The sequence below is a fragment of the Anastrepha ludens genome, chromosome 2 (genome assembly GCF_028408465.1).
Source record: "Anastrepha ludens isolate Willacy chromosome 2, idAnaLude1.1, whole genome shotgun sequence".
Classification (NCBI taxonomy): Eukaryota; Metazoa; Arthropoda; class Insecta; order Diptera; family Tephritidae; genus Anastrepha; species Anastrepha ludens.
This window is the reverse complement of record NC_071498.1, coordinates 141,710,488-141,730,659: the sequence shown is the minus strand read 5'-3', so window position 1 is coordinate 141,730,659 and position 20,172 is coordinate 141,710,488. Positions and strand designations below refer to the sequence as shown.

General features: G+C 39.8%; 1 protein-coding gene across 1 annotated transcript in view; it reads left to right on the top strand.

Annotated features, from left to right (window-relative positions):
• LOC128855463 (uncharacterized) overlaps positions 1-20,172 on the top strand; it is a 147,488-nt gene that overhangs the window by 108,629 nt on the left and 18,687 nt on the right. Inside the window, exon 3 of the mRNA XM_054090388.1 lies at positions 4,468-7,595. Coding sequence (XP_053946363.1) covers positions 6,303-7,595 — 1,293 coding nt within the window. The 5' untranslated portion in view covers positions 4,468-6,302. The remainder of the gene's footprint in view (positions 1-4,467; positions 7,596-20,172) is intronic.

Here is a 20,172-nt window from a genome sequence, read left to right as displayed (position 1 = left end):
GCAAAAATTGTCGCGGAAAACGTAATTTTTAAGCTTTTACTGAGGATCCCCAGCCTTTATTGGGACCCTAAGATGTTAGGACTTTCATAGTTAGAGTAATGAGCCCTTGCTCTTTCTAATGAGTGCTAAACCGCCGTCCCCCTTCGTCTACCATCTAAACACATTGTGGTGGGAATGGCATACATCCGCATGGTATGCGTTACATTGAAAAATGCAAGAGACCACCAAAAAAAAAATTGTTAAAAATGAAAGCTAGTTTTGAAGCGCTTCAAACTTGCACTAACACAAATATAATAGGCTTTAAAACAGCATACGCACAATTTTTTTACAAATTCTGTTTAAAAACTTATGAATTTTGAAAAAAAAAGTCCGTGTAGCACAAGTGAAACTTTCAAGGGAGACAAAGAAAGAGGGAGAGACCCGCGAGAATGAGAGAGGGAGAGAGAGAGAGAGAGAGATAAAGAAAGAAAGAATATATCTTCTTCTTCTTAATTGGCGCTATAACCGCTTACGCGATTTTGGCCGAGTTTAACAAAGCGCGCCAGTCGTTTCTTTCTCGTGCTAACCGGCGCCAGTTGGACACACCAAGTGAAGCCAAGTCCTTCTCCACCTGATCTTTCCAACGCAGAGGAGGCCGCCCTCTTCCTCTGCTACCACCAGCTGGTACCGCATCGAATACTTTCAAAGCCGGAGCGTTTGTATCCATTCGGACGACATGACCCAGCCAACGAAGCCGCTGGATCTTTATTCGCTGCGCTATGTCTATGTCGTCGTAAAGCTCATACAGCTCATCGTTCCATCGTCTGCGATATTCGCCGTTGCCAACGTGCAAAGGTCCAAAAATCTTACGCAGAATCTTTCTCTCGAACACTCCAAGCGTCGCTTCATCGGATGTTGTCATCGTCCAAGCTTCTGCGCCATACGTTAGGACGGGCATGATGAGAGTCTTGTAGAGTGTTAGTTTTGTTCGTCGAGAGAGGACTTTACTACTCAATTGCCTACTTAGTCCAAAGTAGCACTTGTTGGCAAGAGAGATTCTACGTTGGATTTCAAGGCTGACATTGTTATCGGTGTTAATGCTGGTTCCTAAATAGACGAAGTCTTTTACAACCTCAAAATTATAACTGTCAACAGTGACGTGGGTGCCGATACGCGAGTGCGCCGACTGTTTGTTTGAAGACAGGAGGTACTTCGTTTTGTCCTCGTTCACCACCAGACCCATTCGCTTTGCCTCTTTATCCAGTTTGGAGAAGGCAGAACTAACAGCGCGGTTGTTAAGGCCGATGATGTCAATATCACCGGCATACGCCAGCAATTGTACGCTCTTATAAAAAATTGTGCCTGAGCGATTAAGTTCTGCGGCTCGCACGATGCTCTCCAACATCAGGTTAAAGAAGTCACACGACAGGGAGTCACCCTGTCTGAAACCTCGTTTGGTATCAAACGGCTCGGAGAGGTCTTTTCCAATTCTGACGGCGCTGTTGGTGTTGAGCAACGTCATCTTACATAGCCGTATTAGTTTTGCGGGGATACCAAATTCAGACATCGCGGCATACAGGTAACTCCTTTCCGTACTGTCGAATGCAGCTTTGAAGTCGACGAAAAGATGGTGTGTGTCGATTCTCCTTTCATGGGTCTTTTCCAAGATTTGGCGTATTGTGAATATTTGGTCGATGGTAGACTTTCCAGGTCTGAAGCCACACTGATAAGGTCCAATCAGTTGGTTGACGGTGGGCTTCAGCCTTTCACACAATACGCTCGCTAGAACCTTATAGGCGATATTTAGAAGACTAATCCCGCGGTAATTGGCACAAATTGCAGGATCGCCCTTCTTATGGATTGGGCAGAGCACACTTAAATTCCAATCGGTAGGCATGCTTTCATCCGACCATATTTTGCATAGGAGCTGATGCATGCACCTTACCAGCTCCTCGCCGCCATGTCTGAATAGCTCAGCCGGCAGTCCGTCGGCGCCCGCGGCTTTGTTGTTCTTTAGCCGCATTATCGCTATTCTCACCTCGTCATAGTCCGGTAGCGGAACGACAATTCCGTCGTCAACGATTGGGGTATCGGGATCTTCACTTTCTCGGTGACATGCGCAGCTGTCACTGTTTAATAGGTTCGAGAAGTGTTCCCTCCATAATTTAAGATTGCTCTGTACGTCGGTCACCAGTTCGCCGTCTTTGTTCTTACAGGAAAACGCCCCGGTCTTAAAACCTTCTGTAAGCCGCCGAACTTTCTGGTAGAATTTTCGGGCGTTGTTCCTGTTGGCCAGCATCTCAAGCTCTTCGCACTCACGTATTTCGGCCTCTCGTTTCTTCTGTCGGATAATACGTCTTTCTTCCTTTTTCAGCTCTCTGTAGCGATCCCACATGGCTCGCGTTGCGCCCGATCGCAGCGTGGCTCTATAGGCGGCATCCTTTCTTTCTGCGGCAGCATGACATTCCTCGTCGTACCAATTGTTTTTTCGGGCTCGCCGGAATCCGATTTCTTCTTCGGCGGCGGTACGTAGAGAACGAGAAATGTTGCTCCATTGTTCGTGGATGCCGGTTTGTTGGGCAGTACTCTCTGAGAGCAGGAGTGAGAGTCGAGTGGCGAATCTTCTGGCTGTCTGTTGTGATTGCAGCTTTTCGATGTCGAACATTCTTTGCGCAGGTAGATGTACGTTTTTTGCTGCACAGAGGCGGGTGCGCAGTTTGGCTGCAACAAGGTAGTGATCCGAGTCGATGTTGGGTCCTCGGATCGTACGTACATCTAATACACTAGAAGCGTGTCTTCCATCTATCACAACATGATCGATCTGGTTTCGCGTTTTTCGATCAGGAGACAGCCAGGTGGCTTGGTGAATCTTCTTATGCTGGAATCTGGTGCTGCAGACTACCATGTTTCGGGCCCCGGCGAAGTCGATCAGCCTCTGTCCGTTACCGGATGTTTCGTTGTGCAGGCTGAATTTTCCGACTGTGGGACCAAAAATTCCCTCCTTGCCCACCCTGGCGTTGAAGTCGCCAAGCACGATTTTTATGTCGTGGCGGGGGCAGCGCTCATAGGAACGTTCCAGGCGCTCATAGAAAGAATCTTTGGTCGCATCGTCCTTCTCTTCCGTCGGGGCGTGGGCGCAAATTAGCGATATGTTAAAAAAACGCGCTTTGATGCGGATTGTTGCGAGACGCTCGTCCACCGGAGTGAGGCACTAGTTCTTCAAAATTGTCGGCCATTTGGGAAACCTCTGCTTATAAATTACTTAGTAAAGGCTTTTTACTTTTTTTTCTAATAGCGGCTGAGCAGGCAATGGCATACCACCGAATGTATTTCTGCCATAAAAAATCATAAACTGTATGAAGGGACCATTTGTGGAAGAACATGAAGACGCGCTCGGCCGAAAAGAGTATAAACTCCAATTATGAAGGGTTTTCCAATAGCAGGTGTTACTTATCGCTATCGAGAGATGATTAACGATTTTTTATGGTCGGAATTGGATGGTATTGATCTGGACAACGTTTATTTTCAACAAGACGGCGCTACATGTCACACAAGCGCCGAAACCATTGATCTTTTACGAGAAAAGTTTCCGGACCGTGTTATCGATCGAAGAGGTGATCGCAATTGGCCACTGAGATCTTGTGATTTAACTCCTTGTGACTTTTTTCTTTGAGGCCACGTGAAAGAGGAGGTCTACGCCAACAACCCAGGGTCGATTCAAGACCTCAAAGATGGAATTCGTGAGGCTATCGGGGACATAGGGCAGCCACTTTGCAATTCGGTTATGGAAAATTTAATGTAAAGGATATTGTGCTGTAAGCCTGGTCGTGGTGATCATTTGCCTGATGTTATCTTCCACTATTAACGGCATGCCCTACTCTTTATAATGAAATAAACATCCGATCATTTATATCAAAAAATAGCACTTTTCTTTGAATATCAAAATAACAACTCTTATTAGAAAACTGTTTATATACAGGCCTTTTATATGCAATTATAAGTTAAAAAATACTTAAATTTGCACGATCTAACATAGAAATAAAAAAATAAATAAATAAAAAATTGTTTTTACAACTTCAATTTGCTTATAGAGGCAGAATGAAACGACCTCGCTTAACTTACTAGTGCTAGAAACGCCCAACTCCCTCTCTCTACTTCTCTTATTCCGTTCTTTTTTTTATAGAGTAAGAGTAGAAAGCCGCTTTTGCGAACATAAAAACTACGAACAAGTGCGACTGACACTTCAGACTCTCTCTAAAAAGTATACAGGCTGCTGCTGAGGTAAGCAAAAGTAATACAAAAAACAATTTCGGAAGGAGGTGATATACGCACATACATACATACACGCATGTGAATGTATAAAATAGAGAAAGCAGCAATTTTTATTTAACTTTCAATTTTACAATTATGCGCCAGGTGCTCGCTTGGCGAACTTTTCTCGCACTCACCACTACTAATTAAAGCAATTTATTTGAAATTTCATTACAGACTCCGCTTAAGGGATAACCAGCCAATGCGGGTGCAGAGTAGAGGGTAAGCGCTGCTCTATTTAAAATAAAAGAAAAACAACAACAACAACAAAGAGTAAGCTTCCATACGCACATAAAAAGTGTAATGTGATGGTACATTTGCAGCAGACACCGAAAAAAAGCAACAACAAGCGCCATTGTAACACGTCGTAATGATGCTGCTTTATGGCGCAACGAGCAGGGGTGCTAACAACAAACACAATAACAACAGCAGTTGCAGTAAATGTAGATGGTGCCAGATAACAAGCAACATTAAAAACCAGTAACAAGCACTTGACATTTTTAAAATGTAATCAAGCGTCAACAAGCAAAACGCGCCTGCTACTAACATTTTTCATGACATACATTCAGGCGCACATACAATTTTCGTTTTTCCGTTTGCGCATTTTACGAGCGTTTGGCGTAAGCAAATTAACAATAAAATAAAGGAGAGATAAAAAATCAGAAACGAAAATACAAAAACAACAACAAAAAAGCAAAAACAACAAAAAAGCAAAAACAACAAACAAACAAATAAGCAAATGAACAGCTGAACAGCTGCCGCATAACAAGCAAGAAATGTGAAAATGCAAATAAAATTTAAATAGATATCAACACAAGTGGACGTGAGTGAGTGAGCGCCTAAAAGTAGATGCTACTTGGCAAGTAGACAAACCGATTAGGCGAACTAATTCAATTTATTTTTTTCTCGTCACGAATCTGTGTAGAATAACTGTACGTAAGAGCGTCAGTGGACAGAGTGAAAAAGTATTGAAGAAGAAAGGAGTTCGGAAATCGGGGGATAGGCAAGTGGTAGTGCAAATGAATGCCGGCCTCTCGAAGCGGAATTTCGTTAACTAAAAGCGTGTATAGACCAAAATATCGCTTACGCGAAAAATAGCAAGCAAAGGAAAAAAATGTTTAGTAATTCGTAGTGCAACTCAAGAAGTGAAACGGTGGTACGTGACATAAATTTAAAAAACAGAAAGGGAATGTGCCTTTGAATGAGCTACGCGTCGGAATTCCCACTTCACCTGACTGCCAAACTAAACAATAATAAGTGACCGAGTGAACACGGAAAGAGTAATGAGGGAGTGCAGAAGAAAAATTAACGGTAAAACGGGTTGTTTGTGAATTTTAATGATTGTGAAGTTTAACATTCGTAAAGGATTATTGCATACTTTTCAACGTAGTAATAAAAAAATTAATTCAAAGTAGTGTAACATACCTGTAGGATAGTTAAAACACGCTTGGAACGCGTAAATTACACAAAAAGTGAGGAGAGCAAGTGATAAAATGCAATACTTTGGAAAATGTAGCATACTTTTGGGAAAGTAAATGAAAACAAAAGTGATTAAAGTATAAATATCGCGCAAAATAGAAAAAGAAAGCATACTTGCAGGAGTGCCAGCAATAAAAAAATTTGCGAAAAATTTGCAAAAAATCTGCTAAAAGAAATATTGCATATTTGCGAGTGAACACAAAGAAATATAGTACAATATAAATGTAGCATACTTTGCTACTGCGCTAAGTGCCAACAAAGTAAATGATTGCCAAATATATTGCACACATTTACCTACATAAATAAATAGCGGCTTACAGAAAAAATTCTACGCACATCCTTAAGCGTGCGAGTGATACAAATTTCTCAGAAACGAGGCAAGGCAAAGCAAAAAAAAAAACAAAAACATTATTAACAAAAAAACTCAAACAAGTAACTGTATTTATCAACAAACACAAATACATAAGCAAACAAGATATAATAAATCACAATTTTAAATAGGGAAAGTCACCACACCTTACTTTCCGCAGCAAATGCCCGCGAGCAGTAAAATGCGTCGAAAAGTATGCCCCTATGGGCGAACCAGTCTTCCGCGTCCGAGCAGCGCACACATAGCGAGCATGCAGCTGCTCCTCATAAGCACCATTCTAATGGTCATCGCTGACGGCATCTCAGCTGCCTCACAACTAAAGCTGCTCATAAACGACGATGAGCTGCTGCTGCAGCCGCCACAGCCTGTGCAAGTTGAGGCACTCGAGCGGCATGAGGGACATGAGGCGGCGGATGATCCCGACGAACGATTTAATCTGTATCGCAGCGAGCTGAAGCGACTCTCCTATGAGACCATACATCGCATTTTGCGTGACGAAAACGAGCCAATCTATCGGCGTGAGGATGCCGAATTGCGCTACTATCAGAAGCGTTTCTACCAACCGACACACGAAGTAGTGCGTCGAGCGGCTCCAGTCGCGCAAGTGCGAGAGGAAATCGAACAAACGCCGATGTTGATAAAACCCGCAGAAAACACTCTCAAACTTACGCACGCACAGCTGTTGAATTTCGATGCTACTCGCGACTATCACGGCAATCGGACCATCATTCAAACACTCGATTTGAGCAACAACCAACTGCAGACGGTGAATTTGAGCGCTTTCACGGCACTGCAGCAAGTGGAGCTCGCCAACAATTCACTCACTGCAATACCTCTCAGCGCGAACGCGAGCAGCGCGATTACGACACTCAATCTGAACGGTAATCAAATTGCGCATGCGGAGGCGATAAGCAACCCGAATCTACGCGAATTGCATTTGAGTGGCAATCGAATCACCCGACTAGCGCATCTCAATCTATCGATGTTGAGCGCACTCGAAACACTCGATCTGTCGTGCAATCGCATTGCCGAACTGGAGACGGCCTTCTTTCCACAGCGCATGCACAATCTGAGGCATTTGAATCTGGCTTACAATCGCTTGGGCACCATTTATCGGGAGACTTTTTACAATTTGCTCAGCTTGAATACGCTGCTCTTGAGTCACAACAACATCAGTGACATTGATTATGAGACCTTTTTGGCGTTGCCGAATCTGCAATATCTGGATTTGTCCTACAATCAGTTACGCGGCGAAGCTATACGCGCTCTGCAGGGTATACCGGATTTGGTGCGCCTCTCGATCGCCTACAACCCAGAAGTTGGCGCAGCTATGCAGGAATTTGTTGCTTCGTGGAGTTTGAAGGAGTTGGATGCGAGCGGTACTGGATTGTGTCAGATACCGGCGGCATTGGCGCAATCGGTGAGGACGCTTAAGCTGACCGACAACTGGCTGAAGGTGAGTACGGGGCAATGGGGTAAAATGCATAGAATACGAGTAGTGTGGACATTTTTTTTTTAAAGCTGGTACTTTTGTATAGGAAAAGTGGGATTACCTTTAGAAAAACGATTCATACTAATTTGTAAAAGCCTGCATTTCCTACGCGAGTTTTACGAATTGAATCACATACAGAGAGAATATCAAGCTAAAAGCGCGCATCTAAGAAACTGACTGGAGTGCGCCATTAAAACAAGCATCAGCCTGTTGCAACCAGGGAGCGTCATGCCAATGTCGTCCTTGATAAATTTGAACCAAAATTACCTATGTAAATTTTTTTGAAATATCTGTAGCCGAGAGGCTCCTAGCGAATCAGTAAACGAAAGCCGCAGGAGGACTAAAAACGCTTAACGAACTCTCATGCACGACATAGCTCAATAATCCGCAACAATATGGCCAATATGGGCTATATGGGTACGGGTTTTAAAGGGGAAAGAGGTTCAAGATCACTTTCGAAAAAGAGGGATGGAGCTGAATCTCCTGCAGCTCCAAACGGAATACACTTAACTTTTATCAGGACGGTTCTAAAATGACCAGATTACTGCAGTATATTCGAGGCGGAGGTTTTCGCAGTTCCAAAGGCAGCAGATCTAGCTTGTGTTACCACTAGAGCCAACTCCAAGGCTAACTTTTACGTAGATAGTCCGGCAGCCATGAAATCGTTTAGTATAACGTACAAGACTATTCCTCGAAGCAGGGAGGCAGTAGAATGCAAAGGAGGCAGCACAGAGTAAGCTGGCCATAAGGGCATTGAAGGGTACGAGATAAAAGACGTTATAGCGAAAAATGGAGTCCGTCTATCTTCGAAACTTGTCAACGAAATTCCAAAGCTAATACGCACATTATACGACGAACTAGACGAAAACGTGATCAGAGACTTTAAGACAAGATGGGAGAGCTGGTCCACTTGCAGGAATACTAAGATCATATGAAAGCATGACTGCTGATGAACTTCGCTATAAATTAATTTGTAAAAAGATCGGCTTCGGCTTAAATTTATTAAAAGTAATTTGCACATCAGATGCTCTACATTTACATTTGTTAAGAGCTTCAGCACAAACATATATAGGGATAAATTCTGACCAAACAGTACTACAGCCTATTGATTACACCTTATTAGGCTATGAAAAAAAAGATGGTAAATTGTATCCACGACAATTGACGAAGCGACCATTACCGCAATTGTTAATTCAACCCTGCAAATGTACATCTAACTGTCAAACAAAGGCTTGTTCTTGCAAAAAGTTACAACTAAATTGTATTTCGTTGTGCAAATATATTAATAATAGCTGCCAAAATAAAAAAGATTAATTATTTGTATTTTTTTGTATGACTTATGTTAAAATCTTCTTTTTCCTATTAAATCATTTTTTATCAAAAATATGTGTTTTATTTTTTACTTTTTTTTATTGACTAACTAAAATTATCTTTAATCATAAGAAATAATTGAATTTTATCACTAAAACAATGGACCATCAAATCTCCCGGCAACATCTAGAATCATAATCTGCAAACTTTTCTGAACTCAAAACTATTTATAGAATGCGGTCCTCACATTTTGCACACTCAACTCCATACAGTACCCCGCCTTATAGAGTGATCAAGGAAGGTAGGTATATAGGTTTGGCAGCCGCATCGCACATAGAGACAACCATGCCACTTAGGCCACGGAATGGGTCCGTTGTGAGCCGCGGAGGCTGGCTACATTTCCCTCTCCATATTAAACCGTAAAAGATTGTTGATGCCTAAAGTGTATAGATTATCTATATTCGTTAAGAGGTGAGATTTTAAAAATCGGTTTCTGTTTCTGGCTAGAGCCGGGCATGTGCAAAAAAGGCTTTGAATTGTTTCCAATTCCTCCTCATTTCTGCAGCTACGACAGAAATCATGCGTGTAAACGCCTAATCTCCTTGCATGATTTCCTGTGAGACAAGGTCCTGTGAGGGCGCCTACTAAGGTCCTGATTTGAAGTCTACTCAGTTTTATAAAACTCTTGGACAGACGTAAATTTAGCCTTGGCCATGTTTGCCTAGCAATTTTGCAGGTGTTAGCGCTAATCCATCTCTGATTTGCAGATGGACACAATCAACACAAATATTAGCGTTAGAAGTGGTGCACTTTATTATATTAATATATAATTATATTAAATTAAATATTTTTTTTTAAACGGATTAAAATTTTTTAATTTTTCCTTTATTCAAAAATAATTTTAATAAATTTCAAAACTAGTCAAAATATTGGCTGGTTGGTTAAAGTGTTGATTCATCCATAATCGACCTAGCGCTTCCGCACCATTTTATAAGTTTCTTTTTTCACGAGCTGTATATTCAAAGCATTCTCAAAGTCATTTAAATTTACTTACTGTATAGGGGGAAGGCTCAAATCTTTGCACAAGATAAAGATAAAGAATATTTCTTGTATCATTAGCAAGTGGAATCTGCTTCCTATCAGCATGTAACTTAAAAAATGTAGGCTTAGCTCGAAAAAGTACACGAACACTCTTGGCATTGAACACAGAAATAGAAAACTAGCCATGGAAAACTCTAAGCCATGGAAAGTGGAGTAGAGTTGGCGTTACTCATAAGCTCCATTTTTTATCGCCGACCGATCCTTTCATAATAAAAAAAATGCATACAAAAAAATTAAAATATTTCCAGTTGTCTAACCTAAACAATTAAAAATTTTAATTAATTTTTAGCAAAATAGCCAAAACTGCCTCAATTAACGCAAAACAACTGAAATTACAACGCCTACTTTTGACACGAGAGTAACCAAATTCTGCAAAAAAACTTAGCAAATAAAAGCAAAAATTCGACAATTTTAATTTTGTTAAAATTTTATTTTTCAATTTTAGTGTCCAACCCAAACCCAAAAATGCCCCCCTACGAGCAATTGGATAGCTTTTTGCGTTAACTGTTCGTGACAGCATCAGCACCACCGCATCAGCAGCTATGAATATTGTGCGATTCAGCAGTTCTTTGCTTTTTTTCTCAAATTTTCGCTTTAATGATTTTGTTTTTTTTTTTTACAATTTCATTGAAATTCCGACGAAAATTTTGCTATAAAAACGTGGTACTTTCTCAAATTTTCGCTTTAATGATTTTGTTTTTTTTTTACAATTTCATTGAAATTCCGACGAAAATTTTGCTATAAAAACGTGGAACTTTCTATTTTTTCCGCTTTTTCCTTCATTAATGTGCATAAAAGTGCGGGTTTGCACACCAAAATCGATAAATGAACGAATGAGCAAATGAATGAATGAATGGCTGAATGAGCGCACATCCATCAAAAGCGTTTTTATTGTGCGTGAGCGTGTGCGCGTGTGAGTGTAGCCAGTGGAGCGCGCAATTTCGGCGCTTTTACAGCAATTAACAGGATGTTAACACACAAATATAAGCAGAAGCACAAACATGAGAGGAGAGAAAAAACACAAACAGAGCGAGCACCGAATTTATTCCAACAAAAAACCAGAAAGCAAAAAACAAAAAAACATCTGCAAAAGTGAATTCAGAACGACCAGTTGTTGTGCATGGGAGAAGGAGAGTTGCAAAGTTTTGGAAGGCGCACATATGGATGTTTCACGCATGAATTCACGCACAGCCACTTGCAAATGTACGAGTACATACATATATACTCACATATGTGTGTATGTGCATGAGGAGATACCTAATAAAGCGCAACACATTTGCAGAAGACTAACAGAAATTTGTTTCGTTTTCGCCGATTGAATTCCCATAAAAAGCTAGTAAAGATGTGAAAAAATAAATAAATCACCCCATTGAGAGCTGAAAGTGGACAACTGTTTTTTTGGGCAAATATTCTTTTTAAGCTATTTGAAGATATTTCGGCCGACTATTTTATTTTTTATTTTTTTTTTTTAGTTTTAATTTTTTTTCGGCGCTCAGTATTTTCAGATAATGACATTTTTCACACGATTTCATATGACTTATTTAAGGTGGATAGAGGCATGTTTAAAATATTAGTTTGAGGAAAAAGAAATCCTTCATTTTTGTGTAAAATTTTGGCACGAATGGTTTAAAACTGTTTTATGGTCGGTCTTTAGCTCCTGGGCGATGCTGCGACTACTAATATGCCGGCCAATTTCGATAATTCCTGTAATTTTATCGACATTTTTGAGGGCGGGCCTGGCTGTGCGAGGTGAATTTTTAACATCGAAAATGCCTCGACGAAACCAAAATTTCACGAAATTAGCTGTTGCAGTTTCGGCACCAAAAACACCATTCATAATTTCATGGTTGGCTGTAGATATCTGCCTGTTGGAGGTCTCATAATGGTATCAAAACGCCGCTTTAGTGCTACTTGAGGAGTGCCAGGTGCACTTCAACCATTTCACCTAACTACCTACGTAGGTTGGCGCACTACCCCAGGCTGTGGAAGGAAGGCGCACCCAGTGAACTTAATCGTCTAGCTGCCAAACCCAGACATTTAGATGTTGCTCAATAGACTTCTTCGCTGAAACGTCCCCATAGCTTCCGCAATAGCAGTTAAATAGTAAATCTAGATCAGAAAAGTGTTATCTGGCACACGCAAGAGTGGGTGATCTCCCCCTTACAGGAGTTGACTGGAGTTTGGATCTGCACCATCTGCGTCGTCGAAGCCTTTTTCGCGACTTGTCTATCGGACAAGATGTTGATATCTCCCTCGCTGCCACATTCCCTTAGCATTTTGCATGCCTGCAGGAACAAAGCAAAGACTTCTGCCTAAAAAACTCCCTAACAGTATTCGTAGATAAATTGGCTGAGAGGAGATTGAAATTGGAGTTTACTTTGAAGGAAATAAAATAAATTCGTTTTATTGTCAAATTTAAGCTTCATTTAGAACAAAAGTGAGCACTGCCCGTGATCTGACTTTAACAACTATTTTAACTATGTTGTTATCCTTTAGAGATTTTCGAAAATTCCACTTTTTCTTCTTCTCCTTCTTCTCATAGCAATAATCTCGCTTCAGTAACTCTAAAACAGCTGCTATTGTCCTATCGCTCGAACACACTAATCCACATCTAAAGTGAAATTCGCTGAAGCATCGTTATTTAATATTTAATGGCTATCGAGTTAAATGCGAAATAATTGCTTGTATATCTTTTATGGCTTACAAGCTAAACAAAGCATTAAGTTGCTCATTATTTTTACGCTTAATTTTATATGCATTCCTGGATGGTAAAATGTAAGAATTCGTTCATCACTCGGACGTAGACATGACGCCGATGACGCCAGTGTCTGTTTACCCAAAGTCAATACAAACAAGCCAGCCAAGACCAGACGAGTTGAGTAGAGCTGAGACTCATTAAACAATTTACAACAAAAACAACGTCGAGCGATAAGCAGAGGAAATGAGTAAAATGAGAATGTATAAAACAAAAGGAAAAAAATAGAGAAGGAAGCACATGAGAAAGCCTGAGCCTGAAAGCGAAAATCATAAAAAAAAACACCCAAAAAAAAAAAAATGGAAGCACGATGCCTAGTTTGCCTTTACGGCAGTTTAAAGTATGGCTGATTTTCACGTTGACTGCGATTTAATGGCAAAGAACAAAAAATCAGGTTTTGAGTTATTTCTTTTTCTTTTGTACTGCAATTTCTCTAGAGGGAAATATGGTAGGATTAAACTGGTGATTTTAGGATGATGACTGGTTCGCATTCCTTCTATTTTCTATACAAGCAACTGATGAAATTTACACAAGGGCACAACCAATGCTGACATACATAAGTGGGCTTAAGAAACTTAAGCAAGAATTGAGCGAATATACTTATAAGCACCCCGAAATTATTATAATGACTGCACATATCAACAAGTTTTGACTATTTATTTAATTATTTATTTTTGAATATATTTAAAAAATTAAGTTCACTCTAGCACAAAGATCATAAAAATCCAAGTTTCAAACATTTTGTGAGGTAAAAATTAAGTGGGAGCATCACCTAGAATTTTTTTGGATTAATGTTGTTTGACGCAATTTTCTTATTGCCCGATGTTCATTATTTGCAATCAATTTTATAATCAAATTATATTTTTCCGTTAAAAACTAAGTGGCAACATCATAAGGTGGTAGAATCTCCCAAAAATATTTTTGAATTATCGTTCTCTCAAGCAACTTTTAATTGTTCGCAATATTCCAGTATTTGAAATGAATTGTAGAATAAATTTATATTTTTTTGTAAAAAGTCGGATGGCATATTTTTGAATTAACGTTTTCTCAAGCACCTTTTGTTTGTTGCCCGTATTCGAATATTTGAAATCAGTTTCATAGTTAGTTTATATTTTTCTATTAAAAAGTATGTGGCAACACCATTCAAAAACATTTTTGAATTAACGTTTTCTCAAGCAACTTTTGTATGTTACCCCTATTTTAATATTTGAATAAAATTTTGCCATTAATTTAAATTTTTCCGGTAAAAATTAAGTGGCAACATTACCTAAAATAATTTTTGGATGAATATTCTTTGACGCATTTTTTTTATTGCTCATTTTTCATTATTTGAAGTTATTTTTATAATCAAATTATATTTTTCCGTTAAAAATTAGGTGGCAACACTCACTTAATACTTTCATGAAGATTTCAAAATTTTAACAGAATTTAGTTTGCATTGTATTATTGCTTGTAAAACCATAAGTTATCTGAAATCCTCTGAAATCACTCACTCAAAATGGTTTTTACGAATCTTTTAGTCATATAGGATTTTTCGATGCAGACATGGCATTATTTTTGATCAGTGTAATCGGAGAGATTTCGCCGCTTTCAATGATCCGGAGTAATTAATGAAAAATTCAATACAATTTGAATTAATGGTCAAGCATTTGCGGCCATTTCGGTATTTCTCTATTGAAAAATCAGTTAAAAAATTAATTTTTTCAGAAGTATTTAACTTTCGACTCAGGCGGTCATTGCTTGTGACCAAAGAATAGTCTTTTTCGAAATTAGTATTAAATTTGTTAGGTAGGTTAGGTTCGGTCATGGTGGTAGTCGGTCCGTATGACCAACACACTTAGACTTTACAGGTCCCTTGTGATACCACTGTGCTGCACGGGAACCCCATTTACTTTTCTTCGTGGAACCATTTTGTGGCTCTTATGAAACGTAGAATTGATTCCAACCCCACGCCAGACAGTTCCATAAGAGAATTGAAAAAGTGTTTACCTCGACAACCTGCTCTGATTTTAGCTAAGACTGGAAGGAAGTGCTCAGCTGGTCCTCACCTTCTACAATATTCATGTGAAAATACTCCCAAGTCTCAAGGAATGTCTGCCACATAGCCAGAGGCCAGTGACACAAACCACGACCTACTAGATATCATCTCTTCAGAGGCTAAGCAATTCCTATGTCCTTTTCTTGTTTATCTGCGGCCATAGTAGTCTAGCTGTGACGCATGTATGTGCATCTTCCCATGACCTAGGCCTCTTGGATAATTTTGTTTTTCATTATTAATTTACTTGTGGCCATAGGTATTCCAATCGTACTTTTATCACTGAGCAGTACCTTTCTTGGCTAGATTATCGGCTTTACAGTTTCCCTCAATATCCCTGTGCCCCTTAACCCAAATAAGGCTGACCTTCATTTAGGATTGCCCGGCATTCCGGTGCAACCTTTGATCTTAGTATGGCCGCATTCATTGATTTAATGGCCGCCTGCCTATTTGAGAATATATTCATAGTCGTTTTTGTTACGGCATGCGTATTTAGATATGTGGTCACTTCTTTTATAGCTAGAACCTCTGCCTAATAGACGCTGCAGTAGTCTGGTAGTTGAACGGATAGTTCCGGTCTTAATTCCTTCGAAAATACTCCATAGCCAACCCTAGCGACTAGCTTGGAACCATTTGTATAAAAATTTAATTTCCCTTCTTCTCCATGGCCTTGGTGTCTGCCACTCCCTTCTTGACGGTAGGTAGACCGAAAGTTATTTTACATTCGGCAGTTTAAAAGTGAGTTAAAAATGGAGAGAGAAAAATCAAACATTTTTAAAAAGCGAAAAATGAAGCTTTATTTTTTTGTTTTTTGTAACTCCATTAATTAAATGCATAAAATAACATTCAGTAAGTTGAAAAGATAACCTCTGTAAGAACTCCCAATAAAGCCCATTATTTAATGTCTGCATTTTAAATCTTTATGACTGGTCAGTGGCATATAAGTTTTAAGTCTGCGTGCGACGTTGGTCTGGGTGTGATAGGGTTGACGGGCGAGGATTTGGATGGTTATATCTGCTGTTGCCAAGATTTCATTTTGAAGCTGAGTTCCAGATTTGCATTCCATATGTACATATCGATTTCAATACTAGTTTATAAAGAGTGGTTAAGTTTCAAGGGCCGGTGTTGATTTTAAATAAAATACAATTTTTTCTGGAAATTATTGTCATTTCTCTTGATTATGATAATATTAGTGTGGCTCAATTACGTATGGAATAAAATATCGGTCAAGTGGCCGCCGCGGCTTCGGCGGCACACCTTCATCCGATGGTCCAAATTTTCGATGAGGCTGAGGCATAATTGAGGTTCTATGCCGTTAAAGTGCCGAATTATCTCATCCTTCAGCTCTTGAATTGTTGCTGGCTAATCGATGTACATCGATGTGTGACAAGTGGCACCGTCCAGTTGAAACCACATATCGTCCACATCCATATCTTCCAATTCGGGCCATAAAAAGTTCGTTATCATCTCACAATAGCGAACACTATTCACAGTAACTGCCTGACCGGCCTCATTTTGGAAAAAATACGGCCCAATGATGCCGCCGGCCCATTGGGTGCATTGGTTTTTCGGCAATCACTCTTGGATTATCATTCGCCCAAATGCGGCAATTCTGCTTATTGACGAATCCACTGAGGTGAAAATGTGCCTCATCACTGAAGATGATTTTCTTCAAAAATTGGTCATTCACTGTTGCCTTTTCCAGCCAACATTCTGACCATTGACGCGATTATGTAACTTTCCATGGTTCAAATTGAGTTAGTCGAAATTTGAAAAATGTCAAATGAAATGCACAAAAAAACTTGACGTTTAGGTGTGGTTCACATTCAACAACGGCCCTTGAAATTTAACCACCCTTTATATGAGCATATTTTTTACCAGCAAAAGCTCTAATTTTTGGCCTAGCAGCCAATAAAGGGAACGAAGATTTATTCTAACCAGCTTCCGCTTTTAAAATATGTAAGCATGTCTATGAGTAGCAAATTCGCAACTCAGACCACGGCCACAATAGTCAAGAGTGTACAGCACTGGCTTACCAATTTTCAAGTTTAGTACATAAAAACCATGGCGAGCATGAATTTCGCGTCTGGAAGAACAAGCGAAAGACCGTCAAACGTGTACTTTATTACAGTAAAATTTAATGAGATTTTAATTTGCATGAATTTTTGAACAAAGTTGGAACTTTGATTTATACTAGTAAACGCAAGAAATATTCGCCACGCGAAATTACATCTTAGGAAAATAAATGAATCTGTGCAACTAAGAACAGCAACTGAGTGGAATGAAGCAGTGTTGCGATTTATAACAGCGAAGTTTCACTTGAAAATCGATTGATCAATGCCAGATACTTGTTTTAGTGGCCTTATGTTTATTTAGTGGTGAAACGTCTACTCTTACTTTGAAGTCAAAAGCCAAACTAGTCCGAAAAAATACTAGTTTGCTACTAGAACTGCCTGAATGGAATCGAACTAGTCCAATAAAGACCAAATTTGTACCGATTACAAAACGATTTATTTATGAATATTTTATTTGAATATCAAATATTTTATTTAATTAAATTTATTATTTTAATAAATTTTTTTTTTTTGTATGTTGTGAGCCACTAAAGTGGGTACAAATTCAATTACTTTAAAGATTTAGTTTGCAATTGACTACATCGTCGATTCAGCCACAACAACTTAATTGACATTTTTGGGCAAGTTAAAAAAATGTGTCTTCAATCCTTTGCTTTAGATTAACAAGTAATGAAAAATGCTTTTATTGCATCTTTCATTTGATACTAATTATAAAATATTTATATATTTATTCTTCTTCTTCAGCAACACTATTTTCCTTATTCACTCCTCTCTGACAGGGTAGGTGATTAGCCTGCCTTCATCAATACTTAGAAAATGTAAGACTAATCTTATTAGCAAATCTAAGGCTGCTACATCAAGATGTGAAATATTTTAAATTATACTTATAAGCAAGTTGTTATTTTGTATTCATAAGCCTACTTTATTTTTTAGTTCCCTATTCTAGTCCCATTTCAGTGGTTTTGGTCCATAATTGGATTAGCGTTTTTGTGTATATTTTGCACTATTACGAGCCTGAATAACTCGTGGGACATCCCCTTGACAAAAGTACCAGTTGCTTGTATGGAAAAAAGACAGTTGGCTGACTATTTGAGTCTGCAACTTATTACACTATTATACTCAGTTCACAACTAACAATGGTTGATCAGATGGGAGATACTTTTTCCAATAGGGTTTTGTTGGCAGATCACGCATGACTACTGTAAAACTAAATATATAATCTTTTTCAGTATTCATAGATATTTTGGTATGGAAAGCCTTATGCTTCAACAACATTTACAAATCATTGAAAGGTAGTACGAAATCGACGCTCTAAAAAGTGTTCATCACGCGCTGAGTCCAACTTATGGTGTCCTGCGATGAGTCCCATTTTTGGCTTAATGGCTACGTCAATATGAAAAACTGCCATATTTGGGCTGAAGAGCAAATCTAAGCCATACAAGAACAACCATTAGAACTAGTAAAAACTATCGTTTGGTGCGGCCTATGGGCTGGAGCAATTATCAGCCCATATTTCTTCAATATTCTTCAAAGACGAGGCTGGCGCCAATGTAGCAGTGAATGGCTAGAGCTATCGCGCCATGATAAACGACTTTTTGATGTCGGAAATTCAAGCCCGTGATCTCCGCAACATGCAATCCGTAGTCCCAACAAGACGGTGCTACTTGTCATACAGCCCGTGAAACAATGAATTTACTGCGCCGTCGTATCGTTGAGCAATTTATCTCTCGTCTCGCACCAGCGGATTGTCCACCAAGATCGTGTGATATCACTTCTCTTAACTTTTATTTCTGGGGGTATGTAAAGTCGAATTGCTTTGTGGATAATCAGGCTTCGATGGAGGCATTGGAAGTCAACATTACTAAAGTTATCCACGAGATAACGAACGAAGTCCTCCAGCGAGCCATTCAAAATTGGTGTCTACGGATGGCCGAATTACGGCGCAGTTGCGGGCAACATTCGCAAGGGATTGGTTGGTTGGTTTAAGGGTGACCCCGCATCGGAGTACCACATAGACCGCAAGTAGGGTCCGTTGTGTTGCCCTAGAGCTCATTATTTTGAATGATTTCCCCACCTAACCGAGATTTTTATTGTAGATTTTGATCAAAGATATTAATTCGTTTCGAAAATTTGATGAGAGATTCGATTTTCAGGTTCGAGAGTACTGAAAGATTGTCAATTGTTGGAGAGCCTAGAAGAGCGAGTCGACTTCTGGCTAGACCCGGACAACTGCACAGCAAATGTCTGCTCGATACTTCCTCATCTTCGTCCTCGCAGTATCTGCACAGGTCGTTCTGAGGAACCCCGAGCCGACGTGCGTGAGTGCCCAAAAGGCAGTGGCCGGTGATAAGAGATGTTATATGCCTTAGTTCGTGTTTCGAAAGACTTATAAGGGTTTTTGTCTGTTTCAGATTGTAGGATGGCCAGATTTGTCTGGTCGTAACGCAAGTAGTTTCCACTCGCCACCTCCGATCAGCAATGCTGTGAAATTCTCGATCAATGAGTAATTTACATGTTGAGAGCGGAATGTGGATTGTGGGTAAGTCACTAACATTTGATTGCGCAGCTCCAGCTCTTGCGAGTTCATCAGCTTTGCAGTTACCTTCGAATCCACTGTGACCCGGTATCCAGATAACTTGGACAGAATTCTGAACACTTATCTCGTTAAGAGATAAGAGACAGGATCGAACCACATCTGAGTGGGTATAAGAGGAGCTGAGTGCTCGAACGGCCGCTTGACTGTCGGTGAAAAAACGGATATCCTCTAGTGATATTCTATTTTCTAAGAGAGTTTTCGCAGCATACCAGATAGCGCATACTTCCGCTTGGAATACGCTACAGTAGTCGGGTAATCTAAATGATAGATTGATGTGAGGGGATTTGGAAAAGATTCCAAATCCCACTTTGCCGTCTTGTTTTGAACCATCTGTATATATATTCAGAGGGCCATTGATTTCGGCTAGATTTGTCTTCCATTCTTCCCTAGTTGGGAGTGAACAGGAGAATAGCAAGGGTGGTGATGGAAGACTTACATGATAGTCTATGTCGGGAGAGATAACAGTGTTCCTGTTCAGTATGGCTGAATGGCCAAGATACTTATTCCATTTCGATATAGCATTCATGCGTGTCGCTGCTTTCGCTGCAATCGCTTTGCCAGCCAGATCGATAGGGAACAAGTGAAGCAACGTATTTAGAGCCTTAGTAGGTGTTGTACTTAAGCATCCTGTTATCAGGAGGCAGGCTGTTCTTTGGACTCGATCAATT